The sequence below is a fragment of the Narcine bancroftii genome, chromosome 10, assembly GCF_036971445.1.
Source record: "Narcine bancroftii isolate sNarBan1 chromosome 10, sNarBan1.hap1, whole genome shotgun sequence".
In the NCBI taxonomy this organism is placed as follows: Eukaryota; Metazoa; Chordata; class Chondrichthyes; order Torpediniformes; family Narcinidae; genus Narcine; species Narcine bancroftii.
The window spans coordinates 70,688,383-70,703,521 of record NC_091478.1 but is presented as its reverse complement, the minus strand read 5'-3'; the positions used below and the strand labels follow the sequence as shown (position 1 = coordinate 70,703,521).

General features: G+C 44.7%; 1 protein-coding gene across 9 annotated transcripts in view; it reads left to right on the top strand.

The window, feature by feature from the left end:
• The window catches only part of LOC138744724 (polyamine-modulated factor 1-binding protein 1), a 640,882-nt gene that overhangs the window by 422,965 nt on the left and 202,778 nt on the right, over window positions 1–15,139 (top strand). For all 9 annotated transcript variants that reach the window (XM_069901308.1, XM_069901306.1, XM_069901305.1 and 6 more), the window contains 2 exons: window positions 1,796–1,879; window positions 11,095–11,262. In XM_069901308.1, the coding sequence (XP_069757409.1) occupies window positions 1,796–1,879; window positions 11,095–11,262 (252 nt within the window). The remainder of the gene's footprint in view (window positions 1–1,795; window positions 1,880–11,094; window positions 11,263–15,139) is intronic.

Sequence of the window (15,139 nt, the reverse complement as noted above, 5' to 3'; positions counted from 1 at the left end):
ACTTGTCAGTCACCAACGAGGCTGCAGCAGACGTGGACATACCCCTCCATAAATCTTCATCCGCGAAGCCAAGCCAAAGAAAGAAAGAAGAAGAGTTGACATTTCATCACACAAAATATTCATTTTTGTTTTCACCTCCATAAATCCTTGGGTCATTTGAGTCAACATTTGTTTTGACATATTATCCATTTGGGAAGCAATCCCTTCCAAAACTGATCACTGAGTCCAATCCAGATTCCATAGCCACTTTTTGAGGTCTACCTTCTTTAACTAGAGGCTCCTCCTCCTGGGCAAATTCCAATAACATAAATTCCTCTTCTTCAGTCACCATAGATCCCTTGACTATGCGGCTGCAGGTTTGGACAACCGACTTCGTCAGGGCGCCGGTGCTCGGGTTCCCCCATTCTCCAAATGGTCACGGACCCAGGATTCCCTGCGCATACCCGGCAGAACCGCTGGGCGTGCAGGAGCATCCTCTGATGCTACACTGCACGTCCCCGGGCCACCCAGCAATGTTGCGGGCTCAAGGGCCCCTTTGTCGGTCGGGCCGCCCGCGCGCACGGCTTCACATGCACGTGGGTCGGCTACGACCGAACTCATCATAATGCTGGCGCCATCTTGCGAATGCAGGATTGGCGCCAAGGTCAAGCTTGAACGGACAGGAGTCCTCTGAGGCTTGGAGGCTCCCAACAACGACTCCGTGGATTCAGCTGTACAGGTAGGCCTCAGTTCTTCTACAGGAAGAATGGTCATTTCTTCTGAAGTTGAGTTTTAGATTTCTTCACATTAGTAGCCATGGTGAATCACTGTTATTCAAAAAACTGTAAATATTATTTTTAACCACTTTTATACTTTTTAAAATTGGTTATTTAGTAATCCAGCTGGGGAAAGGTGGAACACATGTCTTTCTTCTACGCCATCTTGCCACGCCCCCCCCCCCCAACTATTTCAAATATAATTCAAAATAATCCTTTATCAAAATGAACAGAAAATTGATAAAAACTTCAGTGGAAGCTTTTCTGTTTGGAAGTAGTTGCACTTTCAACTAATAATTTTAAGGTTCTTAGAAAAAATTGATCAGGTCAGTGTAATATTATACCTATAGACTAGAATGTTTCTAATTCTTAAGATTTTTGTAGCTTTATAGTGACATAAAAATTTGTGTTCCTAATATATGTTTTTATATTAATGGTTTGGAGAAGAGGCAGAGGGAAAGGTCTCTAAATTCACCAATGATAGGAAAATTTGAAGGAAGGCATAATGTGTTGAGGATATTTGAACTCTGCAAGAGGAGTGAATGGTAAAAAGTTGGCAAATGGAGTTTAATCTGAGTAGGAGGAAGAGGAATTGGGCAAGAGGATTCACCAAACAAGATCAGCAACCTTGCATGATCCTTACTGAGAAATACAAAACAATCCAAGTGTTTTAATTTCTTTACATCATTTTTAATTTAGAGATATAGCACAGTAACAAACCCTTCTGGCCCACTCACCCACGCCACCCAAATATAGTACACTCCTGTGACCAATTAACTTGGAATGTAGGAGAAAACCGGAGCAACCAGGGGATACTTCACAGACCAAAGGAGAATGTACAAATTCCTTACAGACAGTTCCAGATTCCAACCCAGGTCACTGGCTCTGAAATAGTATTGTGCCAACCAACTCAGCATGCATGACACTAATTGTTCCATTCTTGTGCATAAATTGCAAAAAGATGTCATTCAAACTTCTGAGACAAACCTGATCTGAAATACCTTTAATGCACACAGCCAAAATTGTTTGCTTTATGACAGGTTCACAACAGAGATCAAACTATTCTGAAGCTGAAATCAGAGTTAAAAACTGCAGAGGAAAACTTGAGGGATGCAAAGGAAAAAGTGAGTGCTGTGCATTTTATTTCTCCGGGCTGTTTCTGGTGTCATAATTTTATCATTTTCTGGTGGACCAATGATTCAGGCAACTTTTGGTTCTTTTCTAAATAGTATGTGATCAGCAAAGGAAAAGAAAAATTGTGTCAAAATAAACTCTGGGAAATCCTTTGCATTGACCTAACATTGATCAACCAACTCCCAGAAAATCATGGCGCCATTTAAAACACTGGTGCTTAAGATAAGAAATCATTACATTGGATGAAATGTGATCGTATGGTTTGAAGACACCCTAAAGAAGACAGAGAGTTGCAATAAACTGATTTTTCCAAAGCTGTAAAGACATAACTCGTGAAACTCCTTGAGGCCCTGAGAAGGGAATCTTGACCCAAAACCAAGCATCATTTTACCTCCATAAATGCTGTCTGATTCACTGAGCTCTTCCAGCAGTTTATTTTTTGCCCAAAGATTAGCTCTTGGACTTAATTATTTTTAATTTATATTAATGGCCTGGAGAACATATTGCGATATCGATATTTGGACTGCAATAGGTGAAATAATGATGAAAACTTGGCCAATGGAATTTAATGTGGGGAAATGTCAGGGGAAAAGGAATTGGATAAGAGATTCACCAATCAAGAACTGTAACTTTTGTTTGCATTATTCTATCAGAGGAATGCAGAATAACCCAAGTTCACTTTGAAATTCACTTGGCTAATTTCAGGGATGAGTTTTTTTTTCCAATCACAAGTGGCTAAAGAAATTATATCTTTTTAGAGTTCAAAGGAATGAATTCCCCAGGTTTTCTTTCAAACTTTTGCTATAAATTTGCTGCAAAATTGTTTCACTGGTAAAGAAATTCCACCTGACATAATCACCTTGTTCTGTTGTCACACAACCTGTACCTTATTCCCAATTCCAAGTTTGTCTGCTAGGTCAAGTTTATTTTTCCACGTCACTTGGGTCAGAGATTTACTATTGAAAACAATAACTTAAAGTGTGCTTCAGGAATTGATGTTCCTGGCCAAGAAATGTATAGCGCTTACTTGGAAAGACAGAAATATACTAACCTTAGATAGGTGGTATTTAGAGATGAAGTCTTGTTTAATTATGGAAAAGATACCTTTTTCAATTCAAGATAAGATGTCTTTTTATAAGATGAAGTGGACTCCATTTGTAAAGTACATGCAATTAAATTTGACTTAAATATGTTTTATGTGTGATATTTTAGATTTGATAACTTTTTTTTATTAGTATTTTTACTTGTTATTCTTTTTTTGTTTGTGAGTGTTTTTTTATATATATTATTAACTTTATTAATTCTTCACTCTTTATTTTGGGGGGGGAAGGGTGGTTTTTTTTTAATATATATATATATCTCGATATATATATATCGAGATGGCAGAGGTCGACAGCATCGAGTCCACGCTGCTGAAGATCCAGCTGCGCTGGATGGGTCACGTCTCCAGAATGGAGGACCATCGCCTTCCCAAGATCGTATTATATGGCGAGCTCTCCACTGGCCACCGTGACAGAGGTGCACCAAAGAAAAGGTACAAGGACTGCCTAAAGAAATCTCTTGGTGCCTGCCACATTGACCACCGCCAGTGGGCTGATAACGCCTCAAACCGTGCATCTTGGCGCCTCACAGTTTGGCGGGCAGCAGCCTCCTTTGAAGAAGACCGCAGAGCCCACCTCACTGACAAAAGGCAAAGGAGGAAAAACCCAACACCCAACCCCAACCAACCAATTTTCCCTTGCAACCGCTGCAATCGTGTCTGCCTGTCCCGCATCGGACTGGTCAGCCACAAACGAGCCTGCAGCTGACGTGGACTTTTTACCCCCTCCATAAATCTTCGTCCGCGAAGCCAAGCCAAAGAAAGAAGATAGATTTTTTTTAGTGCCGTATATATGAGGGGGGTTAGTCTGATTTAAGTTAGGTCATTAATCCTGTGTTGTAATAATTACTTTATTTTTATTTTTATTTAAATATAATTTTTTTTGTTTTATTCATGTGATAAAATCTTTAAATAAAGTTTTTAAAAAAAAAAGGAATTGATGTTTCCAGAACCATAATCCATTGCTTGATCTCAGTTAATAATTGCTGTACTAAAGTTTAAAACTTATCTAAGTGTTTGCTCAATGTAGCAGACTGGTATACTTGTGAGCACTGTGGGTGACCATTGAACATAAGAAATATGTTCACATAAACAATCTGGAAGAAGGGATAGAGTATAGTCTATCTATGTTTGCCGATGACACTAAATTGAGTGGAAAAGAAAATTGTGCAGAGGATACAGAGAGTCTGCAAAGAGATATAGATAGGTTAATTGAGTGAGCAAGGGTCTGGCAGATGGAGTACAATGTTGGCAAATATGCGGTTATCCACTTTAGAAGGAAGAATGGAAGATCAGAATGTTATTTGAATGGCAAGCGAATGCAGCTTGCTGATGTGCAAAACGACTTGGGAGTGCTTGTGCACGCATCGCAAAAGGTTGGTTTTCAGGTACAGTAGGCTATCAAAAAGGCTATCCGACCTGTCGAGCCTGCTCCTCTATTCAATGTGATCATAACTGATTTGATGAAAGGCTCATCTCCACCTACCTGCCTTTACTCTATTTCCCTTAATTCCCTTACTATATATTTACTGAGGTCACCATCACCACTTCCATAGACAGAGAATTCCACAGATTCACCATATTCTGGGAAAAGCAATACTTTCTCATCGTTGTCCAAAATTTACTACCCTAAATCTTGAGGCTATGTCCCCTAATTCTGGTTTCTTACCAATGGAATAACTTGCCTACGTCAATCTTATCTATGCCTTTCATAATTTTATGTTTCTATAAGATTCCCTCTTATTCTTCTAAATTCCAGCAAATATAGTCCCAGGCAACTCAAATCTCTCCTCTTAGGCCAGCCCCTTCATCCCTGGGATCAAACTGGTGAACCTCCTCTGCCCCGCCTCCAAGGTCAGTACATCCTTCCTCAAATAAGGAGATTGCAACTGCTCTCAGTTCTCCAGATGTGGTCTCACCTGTATCTTGTATAGTGCAGCATAACTTCCCTGCTCCTAAATTCAATCCTTCTAGCAATGAAGGCCAACATTCTATATGCCTTTTTGATAGCCTACTGCACCTGAAAACCAACCTTTTGCGATGCGTGCACAAGCACTCCCAAGTCGTTTTGCACATCAGCATGTTGCATTCGCTTGCCATTCAAATAACATTCTGATCTTCCATTCTTCCTTCTAAAGTGGATAACCGCATATTTGCCAACATTGTACTCCATCTGCCAGACCCTTGCTCACTCAATTAACCTATCTATATCTCTTTGCAGACTCTCTGTATCCTCTGCACAATTTTCTTTTCCACTCAATTTAGAGTCATCGGTAAACCTAGATAGACTACATTCTATCCCCTCTTCCAGATTTTTTATGTGAACAGTTGAGGGCTCATCACCAACCCCTGCAGTACCCCACTCACCATCGATTGCCAACCAGAAAAACAATCCTGTACCCCAACTTCTTGCTTTCTATTGATTAACCAATCCTCTATCTATGCTAATAAATCACAACAAATTCCTTATCTTATGTAAGTCTTTTGTGCAGTGCCTTATCGAACACCTTCTGAAAATCCAGGTAAACACTGTCCATCTGTTCCCTTCTATCTACCACTCTTTTTATATCCTGTAAATTTGTCAAACACGATCTACCTGTTTTAGCATATCACCTAAAGAAACTAGTATTAACTACATGGATACCTTGTATAACACGTTTTTGAACAGCACAGGTTTTGATATAATGTAATTTATAATTTTAATTTAGTAATAACCAAAGATTGTTAAATTTTATTAATATTGCGTTACCAACAGTGGCATAATAATTTATCGTGTTTTTCCCACCCCACCCCATCCCTTCACTCACCTCTGATGGCATTGATGTTGATGTAGGTGAAGATGCTGCCCCATGTGGTTTATTCCTCTTCCTAGCACCTCCTCCTCGCCACAAGCCCTGGAGGGCTCACAGCTTGGATATCTCCCCACCCTTCCCCCCCCCCTTACCCCCTCTCCCCTGGCCACTGTCTCTGAACCAGCGGGTTGACCATGCAGCTGAGGCCAGAGGTGGCAGACTTTATATGCTGCAGGAGGATTTATCACCCCGCTCCACTCCAAATCCTGCCCCTTAATTGAGATGAGGACAATGAAGTGCAAATTTCATTGGACAAATATTTTCTTAAATAAACAATGTTTTGTAGCAGCAGCTCCTGAAAGAACTCACACAACCAGATGGGTTGAGCTCAGTGAACAGACTCGTTTATTGCAGGCTGCTGGGCCGTACTTATACTCCCAGCACAGACCTGGCTGAGAACCGCGTTGGAGGGTGCTGATGTCACCCGGGCGTCACGTGGTCCCCCAGCGCGGGCTTCTGATCCCCATGCTGGGAGGAAGGGAACACCTCTGACGGCGCCATTTTGGCCGGCTGCCCCGCCACATGGCTTACAAATGGGGCCGGTTCACCTGCCTAGTGGTGAGCCGCCACACAGCCCCCCCCCCCCCCACAGAACCGGTGCCAATGTCCTTTTTCGCCGTGTGGCCTCACTTCTTAGACTGAGTTACGACCACGAGTTCACTAGGATTGAGGTGCGCTGGCTTCAGCTTATCCACAGTACACAGCTCCCGCCTGCCGCCAATGTCCAGCATGAATGTGGAGCTGTAACGCTGTACAACCCTGTACGGCCCCTCGTACATTCGTTGCAGAGGTGCCGTGGTTGGGCCCCGCCGAACGAAAATGTACTCCGTGGAAAGCAGTTCGCCGGGAACATGAGATGGGCGGGTGCCATGCCTAGGCAGCGGTAGGGGTTCGAACAAGTCCAAGCGTGCCCTGAGGTGAGGAAGTAGTTAGTGCGGCGACCGCTGGGGATTGTAAGGCGCACTGAAGAACTCACCAGATAGTGCCAGCGGCGCACCGTAGACCAGCTCAGCAGATGACACCTGCAGATCTTCCTTGGGAGTGGAGCAGATGCCCAGGAGCACCCAAGGCAGTTCGTCCGCCCATTCGAGTCCGGTGAGGCGGGCTGTGAGAGCTGATTTAAAGTGACAGTGCAAACATTCGACCAGTCCATTGGCCTGCGGGTGGTAGGCCGTGGTGCGATGTAGATGTATCTCCAACCTGTTGGCAAGCTGTGCCCAGAGCGCAATGTGAACTGGGCGCCCCAATCGCTGGTGAGGTGACGCGGGATGCCAAACCGAGCTACCCAACCATGCAACGGTGCTCAGGAGCAGGAGTCGGTGAAGGCGTCTGGCACCGGGATCGCCTCAGGCCAGAGAGTGATGCAGTCCACCACTGTAAACAGGGAACAGTTGCCCCAGGAAATGGGTAAGGGCCCGATGATGTCCATGTGAATGTGGCTGAACCATTCCTGGATGTGCTCGAACTCCTGTATGGGCGCCCTGGTGTGCCTGTGCATCTTGAACATCTGGCAATGGGTGCAAGTTCTGGCCCAGCCCGTGATCTGCTTCCACAGCCCATACAATATGACCATCTGGACCGTGGACCTGATGGACAGATTTGAAAGGTCGACCTGCTTGCGCCACTGCTGCGGAACCACTGATGGTGGGGTGCCCATGGAGGTATCGCAGAGGATGGTGCCTTCGCCGCTCGGAGTCGTGAGGTCTCAAAACCGCAGGCCCGTGATGGCGGTCATGAAGGCCCTCGTCTCCTCATCAGACTTCTGGTCCTGGGCGAGCTGGTCGTAGTCGAGGCCGGGCAACAGCGTGCAGATGGCTGGTTGTAAGAGTGCATCGGCAACCACATTGTCCTTCTCCGCCTTGTGCCGAATGTCGGTGGTAAACTCTGACACTAAAGAGAGGTGGCGCTGCTGGCGGGCTGACCAGGGATCCTTTGCCATCACGAGTAACTGGGTGAGGGGTTTGTGGTCAGTGAAGATGGTAAAAGTCCTCCCCTCCAAAAGAATAACGGAAATGCCGCACCGCCAGGTACATGCCCAGTAACTCGCGGTCGAAGGCACTATACTTGCGTTCCAGCGGGCAGAGCAGGCGGCTTAAGAATGCCAGCGGCTTCCAATGTCCATTCACCTGCTGCTCCAGGATGGCACCAACAGCTGTGGCAGAGGCATCGACAGAGAGTGCCACATGCAGGTCGGTGTGCAGTGGGCAAGCATGGCGGCCTTCGCGAGGGCATCCTTGGTGACCTCTAATGCGGTGCAGGGTTCTGGGTTCTAAGCAAGCATTTTGTGTTTGGCTGCGATGAGGGCAAATAGCGGCTGCATGATGCGTGCAGCTCCCGGGATGAAGCAGTTGTAAAGATTTACCATACCCGCCAACTCCTGCAGCCCCGTGAGGCTATCCGGGCATGGGAACTCCCTGATAGCGGTGACCTTCACAGCAGCGGGCGTGGGTCCTTCGGGCATGATGGTATGACCCAGGAACTGCATGGACTCTTTCCCTAACTGGCATTTGGCCAAGTTGATGGTAAGGCCGAAATCGGCCAGCCGGAAGAAAAGGGCACGTATGTGGGCCTTGTGTTGCGCCTGGTGACAAGAATGTCATCCAAATAAATAAAGACAAAATCCAAGTCCCTGCCCACAGAGTCCATGAGGCACTGGAAGGTCTGAGCGGCATTCTTGAGCCCGAACAGCATGCGCAGGAATTCAAACAAGCCAAAGTGGGTGATGATGGCCGTCTTGGGTATGTCCTCAGGGTGCACCGGGATCTGGTGATATCCGCGTACCAGGTCAACCTTGGAGAAAACCTTCACACTGTGCAGGTTGGCCGGAAAGTCTTGGTTGTGAGGGATGGAGTAACGGTCAGGAACTGTTGCCTCATTGAGCCATCGATAGTCTCTGCAGGGATGCCAGCCACTGGAGGCTTTCAGGACCAGGTGGAGCAGCCCTCGGGCTGTCGGACTGCCGAATGATCCCCAGTTCCAACAGGTGCAAAAACTCCTCCTTCGCCACCTGGAGCTTATCAAGCAGTAGCCAGCGTGCCTTGGTGTGAACCGGTGGCCCCTGGGTGTGGATGTGGTGGAACACCCTGTGGCACGGCGAGGCAGCAGAGAACTGTGGCTTGAGGAGTGTCGGGAACTCGTCCAGGATTCGCTGAAATTCGTCTCTGGCCGTGCTGATCGTGGCCATCTGGAGTTGCTCCGAGTGGTAGGCGTTGAGGCATACGATCTGGAAGATACGGCTGTTCATCAGAAGCCCATGTGCGAGGAGGAAGTCTGCACCCAGGATGGCAGTCGGGAGGGACGAGACGGTGAACCTCCACGCGAAATTTCGTTGGCCGATCTGGAAGTGGACTGTCTTGTCTCCATACGTCTGGATTTCTGTTGCGTTGGCTGCACGCAGGGGAGGTCCACAAGGTCAGTTCCTGGACTTGACGGCCGTGGCCGGGATGACACTGATCTGGGCTCCAGTGTCAACAAGGAATCGCCGGCCGCTGACTGAGTCCCTTAGGTAGATGAGGCTGTGACCTTGGCCAGCCGCCGCAGCCATTAACAATGGCCGGCCTGGTTGTTTCCCTGGAATGAGCAGGGCTGACGACACTTCCGAGCCCTGGCTCCCCAGCGCTGGTGGTAGAACCAGAGGCCTAGAGCGGATGCTGTGGCATTGGTTATGCTCTTAGGGGCCCCTGCAGGGGCCGGATGCTCTACTACAACGCTAGGGGCAGGCTTGGGGTAGTTGTACCAGTGCCTCTTGACCTGCTGGACCACTGAGCCATCCGGGAATCGTGCGAGCCATAGGTCTTGGGCCTTCTGGGCGACCTTCCTCTGGTCGATGAAGCTCTTCTGGTCCAGCAGCAGCCGGATGTCCCCAGGCATATGGTCGAGGAAGATGCACTTGAAGAGTGGGCAGTTGGTTTGCGAGCATCTCTTCCATCAGCTCCATCGGGGACCTGTCCCCCAGGGCGTCATGATGCAGCATTCGAGCGGCACGCTGGTATCTGGATAGTCCAAGGGATCTGGTAAGCACTCACTTGATGATCTTGTATTTGTCTTCGGCGGGTGGGTGCTGAACGAGGTGCAGCACGTGTCTGACAGTGCCCTGGTCCAGGGCAGCGACCACATTGTAGAATTTGGTCGTGTCGGATGAAATCCGGCAGAGGTGAAACTGAGCCTCCGAGTGGCCGAACCAGGTCTCCGGCTCCTGAACCCAGAATTCAGGCAGTTTCACGGCTATAGCGCTGATCCCAGGCTCGCTCAAGATGGGTTCAAAGACGTTTGAACCAGTCGGGGTCACTAATTGTTGCAGCAGCTACTCTGCTCCTTAAAGAACAGATACAACCAGACGGGTTGAGCTCAGTTTATTGCAGGCTACTGGGCTGCACTTATACTCCCAGCCCAGACCTGGCTGTGAACTATGCTGGAGGGTGCTGACGTCACCCAGGCATCACGTGGTCCCCCAGTGCGGGCTTCTGAGCCCAGTGCTGGCAGGAAGGGAACACCCCCCGACAGCCCCATTTTTGCCAGCTGCCCCACCACATGGCTTACAAGCGGGGCTGGTTCACCTGCCTAATGGTGAGCCGCCACAGTTTACTTATTGCCATTTTTCAGTTTTATATATCCCTAAGTACTTCATGCATGTTTGCCTAAAAGAGTTCTTGGTAAAAGAATAAATAATTATAGGATAATAATATATTACATTAAAGTGCATTATAATAATGCTTTGAACAGTGCAGTTTTCCATAATACTGAACTTTTTTGGAACGTATTATACAAAGTATCCCTGTATTTGTTTTTTTAACCCCTTGTTTTGAATGTTGCAGGTAGCCCTCTAGTTTCTTCATATTTGTTCACAGAGCGACCTTGATAGTGCATTACATTTTCCCAATTGTGAATTGCAAGGAGCACTATCTATAAGCCAGCATAGGGTTAAATGTTTTCTGGATGTAGACCTGGTGAGGTTGAATTGAAAACTAATATTTAAAGGAGGCACTGAGTATTACCAACAAGAGAATCTAACAACCTACCCTTTATATTCAAATGGCATTACCATCCCCAACTTTCCCATCAGTATCCTGAGGGTCACCAAGTTACCCATTATTTTCCTCATGTTCTCTTTGGTCAACAAGATTCAATGCGGGTAGAATTGCATTCTTGCAAACAGTGTTATCAATTGTTTTGCCTTTTTATTTTTTTATTAAAAGATTTTGAAAGTGAATATATCAAGAAATTTTAATAATTGATGTGTTTACTTTTATCGTAGCTCACCCTCCAGGAATCAGAAACAGCTAATTTAAAGACAAAGGTAAAAATGCTACAGGATGACGAACAAAGCTTACGAGAAGCCTGCAGAGAATATATGAAGAAAATGAGTCAGCAGGAGAAGGCTATTCAGGACCTGCAGCATGAAACAGGCATCAGTAACCAGCAGGTGAGGGAGAAGGTTTTGCATGATGTGGAAAGTAAGCATCCTGATCAAATGGTAGTGAGTATTTATTATTTATAGCTAAGAAAAATGAATGTGTGAAACTAAGGTGATGAAAATATTGTGGCACATAACCATCAGTGTATGTTTTCAAATCTAATTTTCTTGTAGTGGCATAGTTGGTGAAAAATGTGACCCTCTTAAATTTATCCTTGTAAATATTAGCAAAGTGAAAAGCTTGGTGATCCTTTTCATTTTTTGCTCTGAATCAGGCCAATTGGGTTAAGAATAATTAAAAGGAAAGAAAGAAGGCTTGATCCCTTATTTGATCTGTTTTATGAATTACACAAAATTTGAACACAATTGGATTAGTTTCCATGTAATATTGTGAAAGATTTCAATCCACAGAATACTGTAATAGTTTAATGGGATGTGGCTGTTCACCAAAATGAAGTTTACATCTTTTAAGGCACAAAGTGGATTGCATTCCCTGTGCCCTAATTAATTTATTTTCCAAGCACTTTTCATATTAATTTATGTTCACCAACAGCTTGTGATTAATTTTTAACCAGAAGTGTACTGCATCAGCATTGCATCAGTATTTGTGTTAATAATGAATAAGATACTCAGCAGTCACAATTGTCTGGGGTATGCTGAGGGTTGCAAATCAATTTCATGAATTCACATCCCTCTGTGAAAAGAAATTCTTCCTTCATTCAGTCTTAAGTGGTTTACCCATTCTCCTGAGACAATATTCCATATTCTAGACCTGGTGTCCACTGGTCAAGCCCCCTCTGGTATATCTAAATTCTAGTGATTGTGGGCCCAATCTGTTTAATTTTTTCCTCAGAAGCCTCTCGTCATAGCATTCAAGTGAGTATAGCTTTCATTTCTTATGAAGATGAAACAGACTGCAGATCTCAAGAAAATGTTATGAGCCCAGAGGACCCCAAAACCCAGCAGCAATAGATATTCACCAAGACCAATGGTTACTTAAACAAAAGTTGGTTTTAATTATCTTTAATCATGAAAATAGAATCACACTTTAATTTAACTCTATTGACTTACTTAACTTAACCCCCTTCTAAGCGCACGTGTATGTAATGTGTGTGCAAGTTCAGAAAAGTTTTTTGGTTCACAGTCCAAACTCACTTCTCACTCCTCCAAGTTCACTGGTTGCAGGCAATTCTGATACTGTGATCATAATTTAACATTTATAAAGTTCACCAGACTTTGATGCTTGAAAGGTAAATGGTTACTGCTCAGGAAGGTTTTTATTGGTTTTCAGAGAGAGATTTGTTGTTCCTTTTACTTCCATCAGCCACTTCAGTGTCTTGCCGAAGAAACTTGCCCCATCAGAGTTCTCCTGATGATAACCTCTTTCTTTCAGGTCATCATAGAGTTCCTTTTTGTTTCTCTTATTCCAAGTGAAGCATTAGACAGCCAGTCCTCTCCTTTTGCATGAACCACAAGGGCTTTGACCAGACCGTCTTCCAAAATGGGGCATTCTACAAGCTTGCGACCTTGTCCTGTTCCAGTCCCAGCTGTTGTTGCTGACTGCAACACTGTAGAAGTGATGTCTCTCTCTCTCTGAGAGAAAACCTGTTTGACTCTCTCTGCTTACAAAACCACATGACCCTCTTAGAACAGCAAGCTCTTTTTCAGACAGCAGTGGCTCCAACATGCTCTTTCATCTGTTGCATTTTATAAATAACTATCCATTAGTGAAGTCTCTTGAGCACTCTTCAAAGCTCTTGCTGATATGTTTAACGTGGGGGCAGAGCTCCAGTATTTCAAACAAGATCTGTTTTAAAGTGTTTGTATGTGACCTACTCTAACAAACCTTCCCCAATTTATCTCCCAAAAACATATCTATATACTCTGTCACAATATGGATTCATTAAAGCTCTGTACAGTTATAAGAAGACTTCCTTATTCTTGTCATCACCATCTGCTTGCATTAAAGGCAAAATTCCATTTCCCTGCTGAATTACTTGCTGTGGCTGAATGCTACCTTCCTGAGTTTCTTTTCAAGGACTCTCAGATCATTCAAACAATCAAACCGTAAACTGCAAAGGGCATTTGTCAGAACAGATAGCTCTGTTGCCCTGAGAAGATGGGGGACAATGGGAAAAGGTAGGAAGGAAGTGTCAGTGGAAAGATTATTTAAAAGAAGATTTTCTTGAAAGACAATAGTTCTTAAAGCTCCCTAGATGGTCTGATAATGTTCTTATACATTGCATATCATTTGAAGTTACTCTGACTGCCTAAAGAAAGCTCTTTGTGCCTGCCACATTGATCACCGCCAGTGGGCTGATATCGCCTCAAACCGTGGATCTTGGCGCCTCACAGTTCGGCGGGCAGTAACCTCCTTTGAAGAAGACCGCAGAGCCCACCTCACTGTCAAAAGACAAAGGAGGAAAAACCCAACACCCAACTCCAACCAACCAATTTTCCCTTGCAACCACTGCAACCGTGTCTGCCTGTCCCGCATTGGACTTGTCAGCCACAAATGAGCCTGGAGCTGACGTGGACTTTACCCCTCCATAAATCTTCGTCCGCGAAGCCAAGCCAAAGACATCCAAAGAACTGTAGAACAACTTTCCAAAGTCATTGCCCATATCTTTTACCTAATTTTTTATATATATAATGCAGTCATGTGGCATACAAATAGTATGAAAATAACTGATGCTGAATTGAGATTCCATAAGAAAGCAAAGTAAATATTTTCATTTGGAGACTAAATAAAAGACAACTCTTCAGATATTCAGGTCAAAAAAGCATGAACCTTGATTATCGCAAGAATTTTTCAAAGTTTGTCATTCAAGGGAAGAGGTTTTCAGTATAAGCAGAATGCACAGGGTTAGTTCCTTGGCTCTTTTCAACCAATGGAAATCTGTTTGGCTTGCTATTTAGTTGGATGAGAAAATGAAAATGAGGTGAGTTTGATTGAGCTCAGTGTTGGCAACTTTGCCATTCAGGATAACACAAACCACAATGTTAAAACTTTATAAAGTATGTAAGGCAAGTAATTTAATCCAATAGACTGGAGCTGGTTTAGATAAACTGGACAAACAGGTCCACTTATTATTACTACAAAGAAGAAGGAGATCATTCAGGTGGTTTCTAGCAGAGCACTCCCCTTGGTCCCGTTTCTCTCTTTCCTTGTCTACTGAAACTTATCCTCTCCCATATGCCCACCAACTCTTCTTTTATTACTTTTATAATTACTTACCTACATTAAGGAGTTACATAGCAGCCAATCAACCTACTATCATACCTTTGAGATGTAGGAATACACAAAAGGAATCCATGTGACTAAAAGGAGACTGTGCAAACTCCATACAGGCAATACTCAAGATCAGGTTTGAACCCAGGTACCTGGAACTACGAGGCACCAGCACTAACTGGTGTGACACTTGTCAGATTTCATGAGCAGTGAGGAAGAAAATCTTTCTGCTTAATAGGAACAATACAAAAATTCAAATTTTGAGGAAAATAATCATGGTTTGGGTTGCATTGGCTATTGTAAACTAATGAGGAATATTTACGCCTGTGTCATTTCTGTAATTGGAGCATCTGTGTCCAGCTGTGGCCCATTTATGTGATCATGCAAACCTGAGCCCTGGACAAAGCACATGGTTAATTAACAAAAGTTAATTCTTTTTTCTTTGGCTTGGCTTCGCGGACGAAGATTTATGGAGGGGGTAAATGTCCACGTCAGCTGCAGGCTCGTTTGTGGCTGACAAGTCCGATGCGGGACAGGCAGACACGGTTGCAGCAGTTGCAGGGGAAAATTTGTTGGTTGGGGTTGGGTGTTGGGTTTTTCCTCCTTTGTCTTTTGTCAGTGAGGTGGGCTCTGCGGTCTTCTTCAAAGGAGGTT